Here is a 23,102-nt window from a genome sequence, read left to right as displayed (position 1 = left end):
TCATATACTGTAATATGCATTTCCTTATTCTGTTTGTCTGTGAATGACAAATATGTTATGAGATTTTACAGGTAAGGAAGAGAGAGGTTTCAAGGCAGCTCTACTCGCTAATCATGGCACTCGAGAGTGGCGACATGTTGCATATTGATTAGCACTCTGACTGTACTTGTGACAATAATGACATTATAAATCTATAATGATCTGGTAAACTTAAAGTGTAACATTATAACCTAAGTCACTTTATGAAAAAACAAACTACACAAACAATGCAAGCATTTAAGAAGCACTAGAGCTGTGTGAAAAAATGAATTAATCCTCCCCCTCTAATAAGCTCACAATCCCATTCTGTAGCTTTGGGCATGGAAGGTATGGCACAAGCTGGCTTCATCTGAGATGAAAGCACAATTTACAAGGTACTTCATATCTATTCAGTCATTTGAAGAAAAATACAATCTTCAGTTTTAGCTAAAAGTGCCAAAATCTAACGTTAAAAAAACGAATAGCTTTATTTATTCTGGAAAGCTCTATTAAAGCTGTGAAATTAGCTACAGTAGCTGAATTGTTCTTTAATTAATACCTCTTGCTAAATATTCATTTATGTTCTTGCCAAAATTTTATGAACAATTTTATAAAACCAATTAAGCTTTGTTTCATGTATTTGACATAATTCCTATAGTGTCTACTAGTATTAAATCCCCCATTTTGAATATACTAACATCTTTTCTACTTTGTTTTCTCACAAAATGCATCAAAATGTACAGTAGTGGTTGGCATGATTGGCACTGTTGACTCATAGATCCAGTACCCTTTGTTAAAATCCTGCGCCCAGACACGCCCTGGGTTGTTTGTAACTTCTCCCAATATCTGTTTTGGGTTTTCTCTGTGTTTCCTTCGAAACCCACAAAGACATTCATGATAGGTGAATTTCAGGTGACTCCATGTTGGTGTGTGCATGAAGAAAGACCTTCCTCATCCAGGGTTGATTCCTGCCTTGTGCCCATTTCGGCCAGGGCAAAGCCACAACTGGACTGAGCTGGTTTGAGTAAGTTATGTTGTATTACATATTATGAAAGCTTCTTTTTATTTTTTTTAAACAACGATGCCACATTTGCTGAATACATGTCCTATCTTAGTGTTTAATACTAACACTTTAAATCATCCACACTCTGAGCTAAAATTTGCAAAATCTCTTCAAGCAAAATTTAATGAAAAGGGAATATAATTTCACAGAAACAAACTTTTGAAAAATTAGTACTACATCATTGTCCAGAAGGTATATTACAAATACATGAAAATATATTTATTATAACATCTGCAGAGATACTGTTCTAGCAGGCTAATTTTATAAGAGTGGGTCAAAGAAGCAAAAATACTGCATTTGTTTATTAAAGAATGAGGACAAAAAGCAAAAAAATCCATTCCTGAATCTATCAACATATAGGATATTATGTCACAAACTATATAATCGGCGACATTTAGATTTTTAGTAGCATTGTCGTCTCATGCTTATCTCTTTAGTGGAATACTTTCACTCCCTTAAGCATCTCTAGAAATACATACAGTACATAACACAAAAAATAACAAGTAATTATTAATATTACTTATGATATTTTTAGTAGAATGCTATCTTTAAATGAAAGCTAAACCACCAAAAAGCGAATCCAAAGTAATGGCGTAATTTTTGTCCTTATCATCTTTATTATTTCTGCAATACTAATAGCAGAAATATTTCCAATTAAATAAGTCTTAGTTAAGTAGATGAACCCTAGGGAAAAACAGATAAAGTGACCCCAACAATTCCAGTCCACGTGGTATTTATTGCACAGTATGTGTTGAAGTACTGTACATTTATATTTAGTGAGATAGATACATTTCTGTCATGCATCATTATTTTAAACTAATCCAGTAAAAAATAATCTTAATTATAAAAAAAAAACATTATTTGGTATAGAAGGATATTGTCTCAAAAGAGCCTCACACAGGTCACTTGTTGACATGAAAACCATGTAAGTCAGAAGGAAGTCATCCAGCAAAGTTTCTAAAGCAAAAAGAAAAATAATCAGTTCAGTCAAAACATATCTGTAGCATTAAATTGTCTGATATCGATATTACCTTAATATGTAAAGGTGTTTGAAATATCTAGGACAAAACAAATCTTTACCAAAATAGAAAAAGTAAAAGAGTAAAAACCACGTCATCACATCCTGTGGAAGCATGCTTTACACATCCGTAGTCTGAGCTGTTATAATACTCCAGAATTTATAGATAGCCATGTAAAATATTAGTCATGCAGAATCAATGCTCCATTATATTATTGCAGTTATAATGTTCATTTCAGTATGGGATGAAAAATTGTCTTGATCACCTTTGGATTTTCCACTTCAAAAAAAATGGTTCACAACAAATGCTCTAAATGTTATTTAATATTAAAAGAGGTAAGGTATTATGGACTGTAGGACTCGTAACAATAAAATACAATGGAAATTGATAAAATGCATGGGGGAAAAATACATTTAGTAGAGAAACTAAACGTACACTACCAGTCAAAAGTCTAGACACACCCAGAAATGTTTATTTTTTTCATATAAATTAGTATTTTTTTAATTAACTTACTATTGATTTGATTTAAAAATAAAGCAAAGACATTATTGTTATTACTAATGGTACCAGTCACACACCAAGAAATGTTCATGGTTTTGATAAAAATTGATACCTTTTCTTATCAAGATACCATTAAATTGATTTAAAAATACAGCCATGACATTACTTGTGTTACTAATGGCTGTTACAGCTTCAACTGAGTGATTTTTAATTTATTATTCACATATAGCTGCAAAGCCTCATTTTCAGCGGCCATTCCTTCAGTGTGCCAATGATAAACACCCTTAGCTTACCCTTAGTCATGTTTACATGCTAACTGGTTATTAGAGAAGCCTTTGTAGTTCTGGGATACAAAAGGTACAAAATGACACTGCTTTCTCAACAGACATGTCTGCCTGTCTGTTGTTTGGTTTTCTTTTTTTTTTGCAGAAGGCAATTACATGAGAAAGACTGCCAAGAAACTGAAGATTTCATATAAAGATGTTCATTAATTTCTTCAGACAAATGACTAAAAGTTATACATTCCTCTCAAAAACATGAAAATGACAGGGTAGATCGTGACATTTTGACTGGTATGGCAAATGGACAACAAAGGTGACTAGCTTATAAAGGAGAATTCCAATAAAATGTTCATGTTTACATGTAAAGGGCCTTAAAAAACAAAAGTACAAACATTAGCATTTCTTGGCAATTCCTTTGTAACAATGGTAAGAAATACATGCCAAACAAAAAGCAATGGACATCATTTTAACTTTGGCAGGGAGTAACTTGTGTTTGAAGCAGTGGTCAGTTTATGGATATTGTTGAGGTCGCATTACACTTAAGTAAAATTTAACAATTAAAATTTCATAATTTTAAAGGAGATGGAGTTGTTGATTTCTTGAAGGTCAAACAGACAAGCTCAAATATGCAATTAATAATATTACATGCCATTAAATAGAAGGAAAAAATTAATATTTAACTATGTATGATTTTATTAAAGAAATGTGTAATGGAAAAGCTGTTAATGGAGATTTGACTTGGCCACAATGAGACTGAAGCAGTGCCACATGGGCACAAAAAAATGATACCAGCTGGTATAGCTGGTGCATGACTGCCTACTAATTAAGTTAATGTTTCCTCTAGAGGTAAGGCCTGTGAGAATTTAATATTTTCTGGGATCCCAGACTGAGCAGACAACATAGTGAATGAAAAACCATTATGAGAAACAAATTACTATGACTTACACAATAGCTTTTTAAGGAAAACACCACATTCCATTGACAGATTTAAAAAAAAGGCGTGGGCAAAGATAGTAAGTAGTGAAATTCTGCAAGAAACATGGAAAGTGGCAGATATACTGTGTAAGAATCATCAGTCCTCAGTGATTTACCATAACGTCTCCTGAAAGTAGATAAACAATCAAACCTATGATTGTCTGCCATACATTTAAAAAAGATTAACTGAAGGAAGCAAGACCCCTAGTGACTGACATAAAATCAAACAGAGATAAAACACATCTGACCAATTATTGGCCGAGAAGTCTGCCAGTACTTATAAAGGTAAAAAAAGAGACTAATCAAAATTCAAGTAGAGAGATGTTATCTAAACAACACAACGGATTGAGCACCTCTTTTGTCAACTAAAATGTTACTTCTTTGAAAACGTAATAGATATAAAAGTCTGAAGGCAACCTTACGATATTACTTACTTGGATAGTCAAAAGAATTTTTGTTCACAGCTAAATTACCAGGTACATTGGAAATAGTGTGAGAAACAATGAAAGGCAGCTCAGTAGACATGTTTACCACTGTGCTCCCCATGGCACGCAGAGATGCTATAAATATATAACAGAGTACCAGTGGTAACTGGAACAAAGCATACAAATAATAGTTTTCTGCAGTACAATATCAGTGTTAATTTTTTTTTTTACCAAGGCAGCTATTTATTTTAAGCTATCACTTACTTTTAAAGTAGTTGTCAGCTCAAACTGAAACCAAACCACTCCTAGATTTACACATTTTAATACACTACATGGCCAAAACTGTGAGGACAGCCTTCTAAAATATTGAGTTGTGATGTTTCACCCACACTCATTGTTATCAGGTGTGTAAAATCAAGCACAGAGTCATGCAGACTCCATTGGCCTGGCACTGGCATGGAAAGCCAACTTTGCTGCAAGTCAGTATGTGAAATTTTTGCTCTGCTTGATCACAAATATTGTGGGAGCAATAAAGCAATAACAGCTCAGCCAGGAAATAGAAGAACACATAAAGTTAGTGCATAAAAATATACCTCTCCTCTTTTGCATCACACATTAACTGAGTTCAAACTGTCTTAAAAAGCAACTTCAGCACAAGAACTGCGAGTCGGGATTTTCATGAAATGGGTTTCCAAGGCTGAGCAGCTGCACACAAGCCTAAGATCACTATGTGCAATGCCAAGCATCGGCTGGAGCGTTATAAAGCACATGGCCATTTGCAAGCCATGGCAAGCCAAGTATTCTTATCCAACATCAGTTTCTGACCTCACAAATGCTCTTCTTAGCTGAATAGGCACAAATTCCCACAGACGCACTCCAAGATCTTGTGTAAAGCGTTTCCAGAAGAGTGGAGGCTGCAGTAGCCGTAAATTGTGGAGGATGGCATGGGGGTTGGGGGAAGGGGGCTTGGTGACACAACTCCATATTATGTCCATGATTGTGGAATGGGACATCCTATAAACTTCATATCAGTGTGATGGTTGGGTGGTCCATAAATTTTTTGGCCATATAGTGTGAGAGAAGGCAGAAACATTTTTTTCCTTTTTTACCTTGCATATGCAGTAAATATAACAAAAAGGTTATGTTCCTCGTCACATCTTTCAGCTGAAAGCAGCATTCAAAAATGTTCTACAGCAAAGCATTACTCAATGAACTACAAATAATACCACTGATTTAACAAAAATACATTTCTGAATATACTTTTGATGTTAATATTTCCTATAGAAATGCCAAATAATTGCAAAAAGCAACACCTTTTTATTTTTGAGAAAATATAAAACTTTCAAGGGGCAGTCTGGTGGTACAACAGAAACCAACACTGCCTTCCAGCTCCAGGGCACAGTCTGTTTTGGATCTGCACATGCTTCTTTTGTCTGTATCTTTTTTCCTTTAAACATCTCAAAAACATGTGAGCTAACTTAATTAGCAACTGAAAATGAGCCTTTCATGAGTGTGGGAGTCTGGATCAGTTAGTGCCCCACCCAGGGATGATGGCTGCCTTGCGCCCAGTTGCTTTAGTGACACACTTCGCTCTCAGGAATTCTGAAATTATGTCAAACAAGTTCAGTAAATGGACAGATAAATTGTATTTGGATGGTGTTTTTTCAAAAGAATATTTTAAATCCAAGTCAATTTTTAGATGCCAAATCCATGGCTTCACTAAATAATAACAGTCCAAAATTATTTGACTCTTTTCTCTTTAGAATAAATATAGTTTTTTTTTAATTAAGACATTGCAATTAATGACAAATTATTGCTGAGCTTGGGCTTAATAGTTTAACGTTCTCTTAATTAGTTATTTATTCACAAGAGAAGGTCATAAGCTTTTAATTTATTCCTGCTGTAAGGGACATAAAGTTTCAACATGGCTGTGCAGACGTGTTCAAATGCATTGATTCCATGTACAGTACACCTAGCTTTCATTAATAATACACAGTACAGGTATATTGATTTAAAATATGATCCTTTGTGTTTCAACCTACACTGCTGTAAATGTAGATACTTCAAAACATAATGCCATAAAGAATTGAAAAGTCCAAAAAATTGTCCATCATATAATGTATCTATAATAGCCTGTTCAGATTTCTTTTAATTTTCTGTGAGGCTCTTTGGGGTTGGGGTAGTACAGTGGCACAGTGATCAAGAGTGTTGCCTCATAGGTCTCATTCTGGGCTCATATTCTACACACAGCCACAGTGTGGCACATGCCAATGCTCCCGTGTTTGTGTGAGCTCCTGTTAACATACATGTTAACTTAACTGTCAATTCTTAACTGGTGCCATATGAGTGTAAAGTGGGCCTGCACTGCCCAGGGTTGGCAAAGACCTTGTGCACAAAAGGTGCCTAAGATGTAACAAGTACAAATCGGAGAGTAACCTATACCAGTTGTACACATATTTAGCCTTTGGTGACTGTCTTTTATCAGAAACTCTGAATGCCATTTTTATATCATTCTAGATGTTTTTAACAATAATACAGTAATATGTGTGTATAGTATTTTAGCATGCACTCCACCACACTGACCAAACAGGCAGGGCAAACACACAAAACTATTATGTGTTCAACAAAAAATGAATAATTTCTTACATTTAAACTTCTTCCAAGTTTAGTTAGGAAATCCTGGGAATTACTTCAGTTAAGCAATTTTAAACACCATTTCATGTACAATATATGAAACACAGAGAATGACATTGAATAAGCAATTTAAGGGGAATGATTAGAATTTTGGTCGTGTACAGTATGATTCCTGGAGTTCCCATTCAGGTATTTTCCCCATTTAGAGTGAGCAGGTTGTGATAAAAAAAGGGCAAATTAAGTGTGTGTTCATCACCCATAGTGCTTCATGAGATACTCAGGGTCTACACACCATTGTCTATTTCTGTCTTAATCCTGAAGTGTAGACTGGCCTACTTAGAGAATGGCATCACCATCTCAATGTGACCTGCAGTCTGAAGTAACCTTGACGCCTGAGTGGCCTCTGCATGAGTCAAATTCCCTCTGGATAGCAGTAGGAGAGTCAAAGCAACACTGGAAAAAACAGGCAGTGCTGAGTGATTCACAAGGTGGAACTGATAGGACACAGAAATATGGGCTTGGATCGACTGACTGGTTCAAATGACTGAACATTCGATGCACAAAGTTATTCTCTTTATTACCACCATCCTTTATGAAATGTTGATTACTTAAAACATAAAATTGTATTTTATTGATTTAGTCCCAAAGTTATCTATTTTTCAGCATATCTGCACTTTTGCTCAAATGTCATTGTTCTGGTAACCCTGTTAGAAAAACGTTTGGTTATGTACCCAACAGAAAAAAAAAACCTTCAAATAAATCTTTAGCCTGATCTTTGAGGAAAAGGCAAAATGAAAAAACACAGAGCTGATAAAAAATTTCTTGATGCGTTTTCCCATTATTTAAAAAGTGCCTCATTTTACAAGAAGTAGTCATTTCAAATTGACTAACCTATTTTTTGTAAAGAATCCTGGCTTTACAGATTATTCAGGAAGGTCTAAATAATAAGTCTCATTTATGACTGTTATTCTATCAAATTTCCTTTACAGAATTTTGCCACAAAACTCTACTTTATATCTGGAGAGTATTTCAGCACTTTACTCATGAAATAGTGGCAATGACTTTTTGCACACAATGTGGAATATCAGCCAATTGATCTTCTTCTAAACATCAGACATACTAGTGAAAGCTGAAAGATTAACCACATCATTTACAGTGAATATGAAAAGTTTAAAGACTATTCTGAATTTTCAGCTACTATTGATGTAAAGGCTTAAATAAACACAAATCATGTCAGATATCCTTTCATATTTACTTCAAATAAGGTTAACTAACATTATTACCTGAAAAACAAAGCGATAAGTTTAGGAAAAATAATTACAAATAATTAAATATATATATATTTATAAATATATATAAGAATCCAGACACTGAATACAGCATGTTATGGAAGCTCTCATGTTCAAGTGATGAGCCGACTGGTTTCCTAAGGGATTGAGGTCAGGGAAATTCCAGGATATTGATCATCAGTTTTTTTAATTTATTTTAATCCTTGGTTGACTTGAGCTGAGTTGTTCATTGGCTGTCATGCTGAAAAGTGAACATTTTCTTTAACTTCATTTTTCTGATGAAGGGCTGAAAGTATTTTCCCAAACATAATAGTAGCTGGAGCTGTTCTTTTCCTCTCTCTATCCTGACTACAGCCCCCATTTCCAATGAAGAGAAGTTGACCCCTAGCATAATGTTGCCATAAACATGCCTAACAGCAGATACTGTGTTCTTGAGATAATGGGCAGTGGTGGCTTTGCAACAAACTTATTTTCTTAGAATTAAGGTCAAAAAGTTCTACCTGGTGTGATCTCCTGGGTGCCCATAGCACATGCATCCTCCTGTTCCCTGGACATCGACAGTCAAGTGCTAAGTATCGATTGTTGTAATGAGGATTCAAATGTCAAGATAGGTTCAAAATGTGGTTTGTGTGTTTTATTACAAATTAGGAGTGACCTGCCTCTGAAGTGCCATTTTTTCTCACTCTGTGTGTGGCATCCCAGTCCTCTTGCCTTCTGTCCCCAGGACCATCATACACTCCTTCTTCTTGCTCAAATTCCTGTACTTGATTTTCTCCTTTTATCTTTCTATGTTTATCTTATCTCTTCTTTCTCTTTCTGGCTTCTTTCTTTACTCTTTTTTTATCTCTTTTCTGATCGCTGTCTGTTCTACTCAGACCCTTTTATACTTTGTGGTTGCAGAACCTTTCACTAATGACTCATGGAGCAACACTCCAGGGCAGCATAGCTTCTTGCCAACACCGACCGACATCCACCAACTCTAAGACGCATTGTTTATGTTAATAATCCTACATCTCCATGAACCCCTAATTTGCTTCACCACATCTGACCTCACTAGACCATGAGCCATTGGGAGAATGAGCCTAGCTTTTTGCCAGTCAAAAATTCTGGTAGTGTCATATTAGCCCCGCTTTTTAACCATCATCTTCAAAATGTTTCATGATATTTGTAATGCCTTCAAAGTAAATATATAAAATTGTTTGTGGTTACATCTGTGCATTACCCGTACATATTATTTTAAATGGAAAGTATTTATAATGAAATGATGTCAATTAAAAAAAAGTAAAGGGAAACCAGTAGTTCTTTGAATAAATGCCCTATTGTACCTTAAGATTAGTGAAAACTGAATATAAAAGATGATATTTCTTTTCTTGACTTTATAACACCAGTTTTGAAATATGTTTAACAAATAACTTGAACAGGAATTAAGGCGTAGCTAGCTGTTCACCAAAGGCAGATTCATCAAATAAAAACCCCATGTTTTTATCCATAATTTTTAATAGGTGGCTCTCAGTTACTTTATATTCTCTTTTGACTTGTACCTTTCAAAGAAAACAATAATATACAGTAGATCTTTCATTAGCTCCATGTTAACAATGGTTATCACTGAATTATAGTACCAAGAAACCTTCAGTTGGTGTGAAATGAAGGGAAATTATATATGCACTAGAGCCTGAAGAAGCAGATTTTATTGGACGATAATGGGGCTCAGTGACTTAATTTGGATCAGAAGTAATGCTGATCAGGGGTACATCAGGCTCCACCATTTTGAGTCATGGAGTTTGTCAAAATGCACAGAATCGGGTGCACACAAAAACAGTGTGATTCCTCAAAGTGAACTAAGTGCAGTTGAGAAAGTAGGTAAGCCTTGTTTTTTTAATGGACTATACTGTATATATATATATATATATATATATATATATATATATATATATATATATATATATATATATATATATATATATATATATATACTATCAAAAGAATTAAAGGAACACTTTTAATCAGAGTATAGCATAAAGTCAATGAAACTTATGGGATATTAATCTGGTCAGTTAAGTAGCAGAGGGGTTGTTAATCAGTTTCAGCTGCTGTGGTGTTAATGAAATTAACAACAGATGCACTAGAGGGGCAACAATGAGATGACCCCAAAACAGGAATGGTTTAACAGGTGGAGGCCACTGACATTTTCCCTCCTCATCTTTTCTGACTGTTTCTTCACTAGTTTTGCATTTGGCTACAGTCAGTGTCACTACTGGTAGCATGAGGCGATACCTGGACCCTACAGAGGTTGCACAGGTAGTCCAACTTCTCCAGGATGGCACATCAATACGTGTCATTGCCAGAAGGTTTGCTGTGTCTCCCTGCACAGTCTCAAGGGCATGGAGGAGATTCTAGGAGACAAGCAGTTACTCTAGGAGAGCTGGAGAGGGCCATAGAAGGTCCATAACCCATCAGCAGGACCAGTATCTGCTCCTTTGGGCAAGGAGGAACAGGATGAGCACTGCCAGAGCCCTACAAAATGACCTCCAGCAGGCCACTGGTGTGAATGTCTCTGACCAAACAACCAGAAAGACTTCATGAGGGTGACCCAAGGGCCCCATGTCCTCTAATGGGCCCTGAGCTCACTGCCCAGCAGCATGCAGCTCGATTGGCATTCGCCATAGAATACCAGAATTGGCAGATGCACCACTGGTGCCCTGTGCTTTTACAGATGAGAGCAGGTTCACCCTGAGCACGTGACAGAAGTGAAAGGGTCTGGAGAAGCCATGGAGAACATTATGCTGCCTGTAACATCATTCAGCATGAGCAGTTTGGTGGTGGGTTAATGATTGTCTGGGGAGGCATATCCATGGAGGGTCACACAGACCGCTACAGGCTTGACAAAGGCACCTTGGCTGCCATTAGGTATCAGGATGAAATCCTTGGACCCATTGTCAGACCCTATGCTGGTACAGTGGCTCCTGGTGCATGACAATTCCTGGCCTCATGTGGTGAGAGTATGCAGGCAGTTCCTGGAGGATGAAGGAATTGATACCATTGACTGGCCACCACACTTTCCTGACCTAAATCCAATAGAACACCTCTGGGACATTATGTTTTGGTCCATCCAATGCCACCAGGTTGCACCTCAGACTGTCCAGGAGCTCAGTGATGCCCTGGTCCAGATCTGGGAGGAGATCCCCACAACACCATCTGTCATCTCATTAGAAGCATGCACCGATGTTGTCAGGCATGTATACAAGAACACAGGGGCCATACAAAGTGCTGCGTACAATTTTGAGTTGCTGCAATTAAATTTTGGCAAAATGGACTAGCCTGCCACATAATTTTTTCACTCTGATTTTTGGGGCGTCTTTGAATTCAGGGCTCTGTAGGTTGATCATTTTCATTTCCATCAAGCGATGTGGCATCCTTTCGTTCCTAACACATTACCCAGTCTATATCAGTATAGATATCCAGGAGGATTTCTTTTTCCCATTGAGATCTGATGTGTTTTCAAAGTGTTCCTTTAATTTTTTGAGCAGTATATATATATATATATATATATATATATATATATATATATATATATATATATATATACACACACACACACACACTAAGGGGCTCTGCCCCCTGCTCGCCCACCCTCGTGTTTGGTTTACCGGATATACAATTTAAAGAGATTGTTATTTTCATGGGAATTGTTACATATGCATTATTTTCACTTTTACTTTAAAAACTTTTGTAAAAAATATACTTGTCCTTTATTTCCGGCCCGGGCTGTGGTTACATCTCTTTCTCGCAGGACGTATAACGCTGCTCACGTTGTGAAGGAGGGGCGGCTGAACGCACACTAAGGAGATGCCGTCGGATCATCTGCTGTCTTTCTGCTGCTGGCGAGCTGCCTGTTCTGCTTGTCGCATGTCTTCGTTTGAAGAGCTGGGAGCACATGATGCGTGTCTGCTAAAAGCAATCTAACAACTGCTAGTTTTGATGTCCGTGGACTTGTTTTAAATGATGGCTCACTGCCTTGTCTTGCGTGACGTTGTAAAAACAATACTTGTCCTTTATTTCTGGCCCCGGGCATAATTAAATCTCTTTCTCACAGGACGTATAACGCTGCTCACGTTGTGAAGGGGATGCAGCTGCTGTTGTGCTGCCCATCGATCATTTTAAAGCCTGTACAGCCGCTGCCTTTTTTGCTACTTCATGTCTCTGGATTAGGGTGGCTGAACGCATGCAAGGAGAAGTGGTCGAATCATCTGCTGCAAGCTGCGTGTTTTGCTTGTCGCTTGTCATTGTTTTAAGAGCTGCAAGCAAGTTAAATTGTCTCTCGCAGGACTTCAAATTGTCTTCTGAGAAGATCACGTCTCACTCCCTAGTCTGCCTCCCCAAGATTTTTTTTAATAATATATACTACTGTATATGTGTGAGTGTTGTACACAGTGCCAGTGTGAAAATATTGTTTTCTAAGCCTTACTAGGATCTTTTTTCACTGCATCCAGGAAATGTTCAGTGTTTTATGCTTTCGTTACACAATAGTATACCTGTTCAGAATGTATTTCAAAAGCACTTACATCATAGATGATGAACATAACTGTTAGGTTATATGTGACTTTACCTTTGCATTTGTTCTTCACATTAAAAAAGGTTGCATATAAACATAGTTCAGTGGCTAAAATCTGTTGGCGTATCCCAAACAGGTTTTGTAAATGAACTGAATGGGCTGCATAAATATTTACATATGCCCTCATTCTTTTGGTCAAAAGTGAAAAAATATTCTAAGTATAGCATCTTATTGTTAATTGCTATTCCATTTGCATGACGAATTTACAATATGTTATGGTAGATGCACATTATCATTAGCGACTTCTGAAATGCAGTTATTCAAAGTATAAACTACTTGGCAGCTGCGGCGATTATAGCCTGCTATTTTTAACACACACGGTAGACAGCTTCACTCATGTTGAACTATTTTATTGCTTAGATTCTGTGAAGCATTAGACTGTATTTCTGTATCAATAACTAAATAAATACCCTATTAATAATAACATTGCCTAGGGCTGTCAAATTATAGTAAAATATTGTTTGAATACTCATTAAAATTAAGTAAAATTTCTTAGAGCTACCACATGTACATTTTTGCTTAACATGCATTTGAATGCTTGGTTATTTCTAATAATTTTGCTTTTTAGCTTGCACTGCATCTGGCAAAGCAGGCAGCACTAAAGACTCCTGCACTGTGTAGGCTTCACTTGAAAAACACCACCCATTAAAAAAACAGGATTTTCTGCTCATGGAAAGGGATATGATCAGAGAAAGGCGGAACCGGGACATTTCACTTCCCTGTATGAAACTCATAAAAGTTCATACCTCCGCCCCCTGCACCTCCTCCAGCCCTTCGCTCTGCTGTTTGCCCAGTGAGCAGGTGTTAAGGGCAACATCTATGAGGACAAGAAGAGCTCTGTCCATGGTGTAAAAGCAGAGAAGCTGTGCTTCCTGCATTATAAACTCACTTTATTAGTTTGACCATGTTACTCATACTAACTGCTCTTTACAATAAATTGGGTTTTATTGTTTCATTTGTTTTTTGTAAACAGTAGAATTTAAGAATACTGTTTCACAATTTTGAAGATGTTTATTTAATCATACTGATATTGTTTAATACAGAATTGTATTGTTACTGTTCACAGACTCTTTTTATCTCTGATTGGTTGGGTGCTAATTTGTACATGACCTGAAATTTTATTAAACGACATTTGAAGTTTTTTGTATTAATTTTTCTAAAATTATTAATTTGTTTTTCACTTGTGTATTTTGGTTATATTATCATAATAAAGGTGATTTGTCTTAATGTTAGCTCTTATATCAACAAAATTCAAATTTGTTGTTGATGTAGTCTTGCCTTCAACTGGAAGTGTAAACATAATACATTTATTGTGAAAAGGGCATATATTTTGGTTATTAAGATGAAAGAAGAGGTAGGGATGGGTGCTTTATGCATCTGAAGAAAATATAATAGTGCCAAAAGAGTTGCTGACAGAAACAGGCCAGAAGATAATATCTTATTAGATAGAACTGAAATTTTCAAACTTGTTTGCTGAGTTATAATGACCACTAGTGAAACTCTACAAGGTATAAACTTCAACAGGCCTCAAACTATTTTATTGCTGTGAAGAGATACAAGTACCTTTAAAATGACAGAACAGGTGAGAATGTCTATGTTTTAGACAACGCAAAGAAGTTGGGCTAAAAATGAAACATTAATTTATAAAGTTGATAAACTGGAAAAGATGTATAGGTATCAAATTTTACACTCTCTTTTTGTGGTTCAGAAATGGCAATAGAATAATTTTTAACAATCAAACCAAACGAGTTTGAAGCAATAAAATAAAATAATACAGTTTATTAATAACATAAGGATAATAGAAGATAGATATGTGATGTAATAGAAGATGGATACGTGTAAGTATATACTGTCACACATGTGCGCATAGGAAGCAGCTAAAGGGCTTGAGTAAGGGCAGTTCCGAGACATACCGGAATGTGGCAGAGTGCACTGAGTCTTTTTCTCCCTTCCCTGCAGACCATTCACAGGAGATTCCACCTGGTCCTCTTAATGTCACTTCTGGGACCGAGCCAATGGAAGGAGACCTTGCCGGCTCCGGCCCCTGTGATATCACGTCCGGGCTCGCACCAATGACAGAAGACCTACATGAGCCCGACCCCTTTGACTTCACTTCCTGTCTTCCCCTTTAAAAGCCTCCACCTTTTCCCTATTCCCTCAGTTCTGTTTTGTGCACATCAGTGCTGTATTTGCTGAACATTACTTTTGCAGCCAGGATACCAGATTATACGGGTGTGTGCCCCACACCTTTATATGACTCTGTCTCATGTTTGTGACAATACATACAACTGGCAATACTGACCAACACAAAACATAAACTATGTTCATTTGGTCTTGTCTCCCTTTTCTTCTAAGGGGCCACAAATGTGTCATTTTCATCTCCCTCTTAATTCTTGTCTAAAGAATTATCTAAAGAAACATCAAGCACTGGATTTGAAATGCGTTTGTAGGAGTAGTTCTTGTCTTTTAGCCAGCTTGATACATCGGCCTAGTATAGTTATAAGCTTCTCAGCATCTTCCTGCTGTGATAGTGGCGTTGAATTTCTTTGTGGGTCATCGGTATTCATCTCTACCCCCACATGTGTATATGTATGAGTGTGCAACACACTGCCTGAAGCTGCTGTGAAATAATGGAAAGTGAATTTAGTTTTCTATTAAATTTAGGAGATGAACCTTATGAATGATAAAGATGTATCCTTCATTCAAGTCATTACATTTAGCTATGGTAATACACCATTAACCAGAAATAAATAAGTTAATATATTTGATGACTACCCTGGTTATGAGGTTATAAACAATATAAGTATTTGAACCAAAAGCACCTTTTTCATATTCACCATTTCAAGAATAGGAAGGATCACTATATTATGCGTTGGTCATAGAAATAAAAACATGGGACTGCTTTTTATATTACCTGCACCTCCAAAACAACAACTACAAACAGAGGAATTGTTTTAGTTTACGTGTGGAAAAATACAAACCAAAGTTGTTAATTTTTGTTTTTGTGTAATGACATATAGCACACAATAATAATACTGGAGAATGACTGACTTTACAAACAAATCAAGGGGTGTGTGACTTAAACGTGGTTTTGACTGATTGCCTGCAAACATTTAACATTAATTGGTGCTTAAAATACAGCACAATATCACTGTTACACAAACAGCACCCATACAATAAACCAATTCAGGTGGTGAAGTGACTAATAATTCTATTGACAAGACATTCCTGGAAATATCCTTTTACAATTGATTTCTATCCAAAGCGTAAATTCTACATACACAAGAACAGCAATATAAACTATATACTACTATATCTCTCTATTATAAAAAACATTTTGGGGAGGCAGATTAGGGAGACGAGACGTGATGTTCTCAGAAAACAATCTGAAGTCCCGCGAGAGACACATTAACTTGTTCCCAGCTCTTAAAACAATGACAAGCGACAAGCAAAACATGCAGCTTGCAGCAGATGATCTGACCACTTCTCCTTGCGTGTGTTCAGCCACCCTAACCCCCACTTCACAACGAGAGCAGCAGAGACACGAAGTGGAAAAAAGGACAGCGGCCGTACAGGCTTTGAAATAATCAACGGGCAGTGTGACAGCAGCTGCCCCCCACTTTACAACGCGAGCAGCATTATACGTCCTGCAAGAAAGAGATTTAACCACGCCCAGGGATAGAAATAAAGGACAAGTATTGTTTTTGCAACGTCACACTAGGCAAGGCAGTAAGCCATCATTTAAAACAAGTCCATGGACATCTAACCTAGCAGTTGTTGGATTGCTTTTGGCAGACATGCATCATGTGCTCCCAGCTCTTAAAACAACAACATGCGACAAGCAGAACAGGCAGCTCACCAGCAGTAGAAAGACAGCAGATGATCCAACAGCATCTCCTTAGCGTGAATTCAGCCACCCCCACCCCCTTCACAATGCGAGCAGCGTTATACGTCCTGCGAGAAAGAGATGTAACCACTCCCGGGGCCGGAAATAAAGGACAAGTATTGTTTTTACAAAAGTTTTTAAAGTAAAAGTGAACATAATACATATGTAACAATTCCCATGAAAATAACAATCTCTTTAAATTGTATATCCGGTAAACCAAACACGGGGGTGGGTGAGCAAAGCGAGCAGGGCGGAGCCCCCTAGTATACTATAAATATATAGTAAATATCTGGTAAAATACACACAAAATTACTCTCAATTACATCTTGCCTGAAGAGGGGGCCTGAGTTGCCTCGAAAGCTTGCATATTGTAATCTTTTTAGTTAGCCAAGAAAAGGTGTCATTTTGCTTGAGTTCTCACTACATTCATAATGGCTAACATGGTACAACACCCTAGTACTACTCTCAATTATCTTCTTGTATAATACGCTACCGTGGCTGTTCGTTTGTCTGTCCAGGATTTTTAATCACCTGTAGCTCGCAAACCGTTTCACCTATTGACCTGCAATCTGGTACACATATACTACGTGACGTCTACTATTTGCTTTCGGGGTGATGATTTTTATTACTCTTTTTATTTTTATTTTACTTTATTGTAGAATCAACTCTCGGCAGCATGCCCCAGGGCGGCCGTGCGGTACATTCGTATGGGCGCCGTTCTCATTCCCTACCACCTTCGCTAATCATTCTTGAGGCAGATGGAAAACTTAAGTGCCAGCTTAAGTGAAAAATTAAAGAAAACGTAATAAGTAATTGCAACACAAAAACTAACTTAATCAGTTTTTAACGCGAAAAGATGCAGATGAAAGAAGAGAAGCAGTGGGCCGCTAGGGTGGAGCAAAGAAGAGCTGGTCAGGAAGCAGCAAGCGCATCAACCTCTGAGGAAACGAATGCTAAACGTACAGAGAAAGAGTGTGAAAACTAGGAATGCTCAAGTCAAGTGTATTCACTGCATATTATCGTGCAGTACACCGTCACTGGTGTAAAAATAATCTGCAAGTAGTTTGACTAGAAAATGTCCAGTTTGGGAATACCTGCATAATTATCATTAGTAATGGTGTGGTCTGGAAATACTAGAAATAAGACCTAATAATAAATTATAGTTACACAGTAATGTTAAAATTTGCCAGGGAACTAGAAAGCAATATGTAATAGCCACATATGGGTAATGGGAAGGACAGCCATTATGCATACCTCTAAGGAAATGGGAAATGGCAGAAAAAAGCAGGTGATGTGAGGAAGAGCCCTGTTACAAAAACACCACAGAGTCTGCAAAGTCCATAAAGTATCTGAGAAAAAACATATTTTGTGCTATTTATATATGAAATACAAGAAGTATCCAAGTATTTATGTGCAACTTCTAATGTGGCTGTTTTATCAAGTGACAAACTCGTGTAATTTGCTTCTTATTTTCTGGCTGAATGAGAGCTACAAAAGGTGGATACCATAAATATAAAAAAATACAATTCCTTAGAAATGCAATTTTTCTTGAAGAGAAACTATAAATTAGAAAGATTCTTGTAGAATAAATGTCAAAAAGGCTGAACTCCCCCTTTGTCAGTCAATCATTTTCCATCCTAACTACAGGGTCACGGGGGGTCTGCTGGAGCCAATCCCAGCCAGTAAAGGGTGCAAGGCAGGAACAAACCCCGGGTAGGGCACCAGCCCACTGCAGGGCACACGCACCCACACACCAAGCACACTCTAGGGACAATTTAGGATCGCCAATGCACCTAACCTGCATGTCTTTGGACTGTGGGAGGAAACCTGGAGGACACCCACCACGCAGACACGAGGAGAACATGTAAGCTCCACACAGGGAGGGTCTCCTTACTGCGAGGCAGCGGCGCTACCACTAAACCACCGTGCCGCCCTACTCCCTCTTTGATTCCTGTCTAATACATAAACTACTCAATTATAAAGTCATAAGCACCATGCTTCTCATACAGGCTTAATAAACTGATTTTCAATCTACTTTTAACTGAAAAGTTACCATGTCATTTTGATGGCATTTATTAATTTATAGCAGTGTGTTCCCTTCTGTGATTACAACCAGAACTTTTATTATTATTTTTTTAATGAAATGCATGAACCATAGAGACACACATGGATTATTTTTTTCCTCAGGGTATGTTGTTACATTTCAAGGGAGTAGAACATCTAAATGCAATTATGGTGTTCGTGTATGTTTATTATTTACTTTACAGTTTAGAATTTTTATATTTATCCAGAAATACGCTTTTTTAGGCAATATCAATGACAAAATGTGGTATTTGTGATTATTTACAAATAATTCACATTATTTACATTCTGTCCCAGTTATGCTTATTCATTTCATTGAAAAGGCACTGAGATGAGAAGTAATAAGTACACATGTCAAGGCTACTTGTTACATACAAGCAATGAAGGAGTACATTGCTGCTCTAACAGAAAACCATGACACTTTAACATTACAAACTAAATATAATATTAATGTTTTCTGTTTTCTTTCTATCATATTTATTGCACTGCTTAGTTTTACACAAACAGCTATTCATAAATCACCTTACTGAAAAGATGTTTATTCTCAAAGTGATACAAGATTCTAAAATGAACTTCTGCAAGTATGTAATTGTGGAGTAACTACACTACAATTCATGTGTATTGAGCATACACTGTAGCGTACTGTAATCCTATTTCTTTTGATGTGGGGCAGCTTTATTAATATTAATGCAACTTCAATCTTCCATCCATTTCTTGAGAGAAATACACTGAAATCCAAAGTACAAGTAGTGTTATTGATTCACAGGAACACCTGATCTGCTCCAGCACAGTGGGGAAGTTGATCAGATCAGGCATCCTTTAATTCTGAAGTAACCTTAAACGGATGTACCTATATTATTATATTTATTTAAAGAAGCAATTAGGGATGGTTAGAAGAACTGAATTATGAAAGACTCTGCACATAGTGGTCAAATACTGCAATTTGCTGATTTGCTCTTCTTGCCAAAAGCAAATTAGAAAGTACTGTATAGAAGCATTAGCTTTTTAAATTAAAAGTATAATGTAAAATATTTATATTTACATTAGCATATGGGAGAGCAAACTAAAGTAATTTACAGCCAGTTCAAATGTGGTCTGTTGTTGTAAATTGTACGTGAAAGTGCTCCTCGACTTTCAGGTTTGTCAGCTTTGGTGAGATTACCTAAACAAATGTTAACCCTGTCTACACATTTTGCACCTTTTGTCAGTGCCGTTTACTCAAACACTTTATATACGCTGGATTTGGTAAATACTACGAATCATCAAAGGCCTGAGAATAAAAATGCTTTAGAATTACAGCAGGAAATTGATTTACATGAAAATGACAATAAAAGAATGCATTGAAAAAAGACTAAGCAATAAAACAGGTGAAGGCACCGGAAAAAATCTATCTGACGCAAAACAAACTGCTGCATTTGTATGAAAATCTTTGACAATTATAGGCTTCCTGCTTGCCTGATCACTGTAGCTGTAACTTTGATTGATCCAGGGAGTCAACTGCGTGAAGTGTAGCTAGCCAAAATGACTTGCTCATCAATATCACACAACAGGCTGGTTTTGTTGAATATTAAAGACAATAAATTGAGAAATACATATGTGGAACAGCATTTGCTTGCTAAAATTGCAGGATGTCCTACAGCAATTGCACTCTGGTCCAATGTAGACAGACTACGGGCTCATTTATATAATCTGTGTAATTTTTATGTTTAACGTGAATTGACAGGTATTAACTTAGCAGACCTAAGTACTGTATATGCTATTATTATTGGTGTACACAGTTAGCTAATGCCTTTATTCAAAGTGACTTGCAACTTCACAATACATTACAGCTATTCACAGATATTTATACAATTTGAGCACAGACAGGTTAAGTGAGTTGCTCAAGGTGACACCATAAGACAAGACTTGTACCAGAAGTTTTATGATTTAAAGTTCAGTGTCAACAAAAATACTTCATTTTGCAAAAAGATAATTGTATAAAAGAGGGAATGTTATCCTCTTCCAACTTAACGGCTATCATTTTAAAAGTATTTAGTAAACAATATTTGTAACCATTCTAAAGTAATAAGATTTACCATGAAAGTCTTCAAACAGTAAAGCAGAGAAATGAATCTAACAAAAACAGATGATGGAAAAGTAAATGTATCTCCTGCTTTTTATCACTGTCACAAAAGCAGTCAGGAGGGGGATTTTAAACAAAAGCAACACAAATCCCACTGCAGAGTCTTTGTTTATGATTGCTTCTCACTATGTATATATACAGTGTGACATTTCTCCCCCATGCTGTTTTTTAGTATTATTTCATCTAGTCATAGAAAAATATCATGAATTGGGAAATTCTGTGCAAGATAAAAACAGCATGAGCCGTCACATGTCCTAAACAAAATCACCTAAATATACTAGGAAAAAAGATCTGTGTATTTAATGAATTTGAGTCAATGTGGCAGTACATTAAAACAATCATATCTAAAGAAGCAGATTACAACATAGCTGTTACAGCTGTGTGAAAGGACAACTGCCATGTATTTGCTACAGTCAATTATTTAAAGTATAATGGTGCAATTTGACAAATAAGACCTAATTGCTAATGGTCCCTGTTCATGCAACTGCTCTTTTAATCCATCTCATCTGAAGTGAAAAGCCTGACAATAAATGTCTGAATAGCAGCGGCAAGTGGACATGCATATTAATTTTTGTTTAGCATTACATTTAAGGTAACTCCCACTTTAATCCCATTTCCCCTTCTAGACTGTTAAGCAGACTCTCAAGAGATATTTTTTCAAAAAGAAATTAGCTATGAATTAAGTAGAGGATGCATGCTCATTTCTTTAAAAAGGAAAGCTTACAACTACTCTTAATAAATAAAACATGCAGGGCTCCTTAAAAGAGCCGTAACAAAGTAAAAAAAATGTTTGATGCATCATATTGTTTCCTGACATCAGGGCCATGAAATCCTTCTGGGTAGATGCACGATGAAAACTCAGTAAACCAATATTTGGACACACTCAAAACAGCACCTTGACACTATGGCTCTGCAGCTGCTCATAAGGTGTGGCAGCAGTGCCCTCTAAAATGTGACTGTATTTGCCACCATGAGCTTCAATGGACTTTTAAAAGCTACAAATATATAAATATAAACTATCAAATTTTAGTCAATAAAATAATTATTTATCATTTTATATGTATAGTTATTTTTCACACCACAGATGTAATTTTTACTACTTTATATGGCCAACAAATCAAACGCAATATTATATTCAGCTTTAGATATAAATATTTTTGAAATACAAATATATTGTTACAAATACACAGCATGTAAATATGTTTTTTAAAATAGTAAAAGACACCCATAAACTCAAACTGAAGGTGCATGCACAAAACAACCTCTTTAAATACGCATATTTACACACTCATGGGGCATAAAGATTTTAATTCTAATATTTCATAAATTGTACATGTGTATTTTGTACAGTTATGAAGTTTTAAGCTTTTACAATTGAATAGCACAGGAATATGATTTCAAGAGGACTTTATACAATTAGTTTTATTAGTTTAGCTTTTATTATTTATTTAAGTTATAATAAAATAAGATTGATCTATTTATAAACCTTCCTTGTTAAAAACAGCACTTCAAATTGAACCACAAAAAGTTCTCTACAAGAACTTAGCCACTCTTCTACACGGACAACAAACAGTACAGTTTGTACAATGCTGAGGTACATAGAAAGCCAATATCTGAGGCTACTTGCAGAATTTCCGTGCATAAAGGCTTGTTTTACCTGTCTCCTTGCCTTGCAGTCCTTGGTTTTCCCCCAGATGCAGATCGCTCAGAAGGTGCTCCAGAATCTTCTCAGGGGTCCCAGACACCACAACATACCTGTCAGAAGAGACAGAGGAGTCAGCTGAATCTTCTTCAGTGGAAGAAAGTGAGCGGCTGCTACTCCACTCTTCCTCCTCGGTCTCCTCTCCCTCAATTTCCTCGCCTTCTTCATCAATATATCTAAAGTAAGGCACATCAAATGTAGGCAACGTAGCCTCCCCACTGCTGCTGTACTCATCTTCCTCTTCATCTTCATCTTCTTCTTCCTGCACCAGAGTGACTGGGAGAGCATTACCTTCCAAGGTCAGGTCTAACACCCTCAGCTGGGAGCTGCCCATGATCATTGTCTCTGGCTGGCACTGATGCATGGGAATGTCTACATTCTACTAATTCATCATTGTGTGTGTCTCTCCCCTGCTGCTGCCTCGATCTCACTGCAAACTGACACACTCCTTCTGGCTGTTAAGTATTCTGCAGTCAGGCTATTTGTGTATAAG

General features: G+C 36.7%; 1 protein-coding gene across 1 annotated transcript in view; it reads right to left on the bottom strand.

Moving 5' to 3' along the window:
• The window catches only part of rapgef5a (Rap guanine nucleotide exchange factor (GEF) 5a), a 258,368-nt gene that overhangs the window by 35,595 nt on the left and 199,671 nt on the right, over nucleotides 1-23,102 (bottom strand). Inside the window, exons 11-12 of the mRNA XM_039737710.1 lie at nucleotides 22,565-22,662; nucleotides 1,960-2,038 (exon numbers count right to left, since the gene is read on the bottom strand). Coding sequence (XP_039593644.1) covers nucleotides 1,960-2,038; nucleotides 22,565-22,662 — 177 coding nt within the window. The remainder of the gene's footprint in view (nucleotides 1-1,959; nucleotides 2,039-22,564; nucleotides 22,663-23,102) is intronic.

Source organism: Polypterus senegalus, chromosome 15, assembly GCF_016835505.1.
Source record: "Polypterus senegalus isolate Bchr_013 chromosome 15, ASM1683550v1, whole genome shotgun sequence".
Classification (NCBI taxonomy): domain Eukaryota; kingdom Metazoa; phylum Chordata; class Cladistia; order Polypteriformes; family Polypteridae; genus Polypterus; species Polypterus senegalus.
Note: the sequence above shows the minus strand (reverse complement) of the source record. Positions and strands in the feature narration are given on the sequence as shown.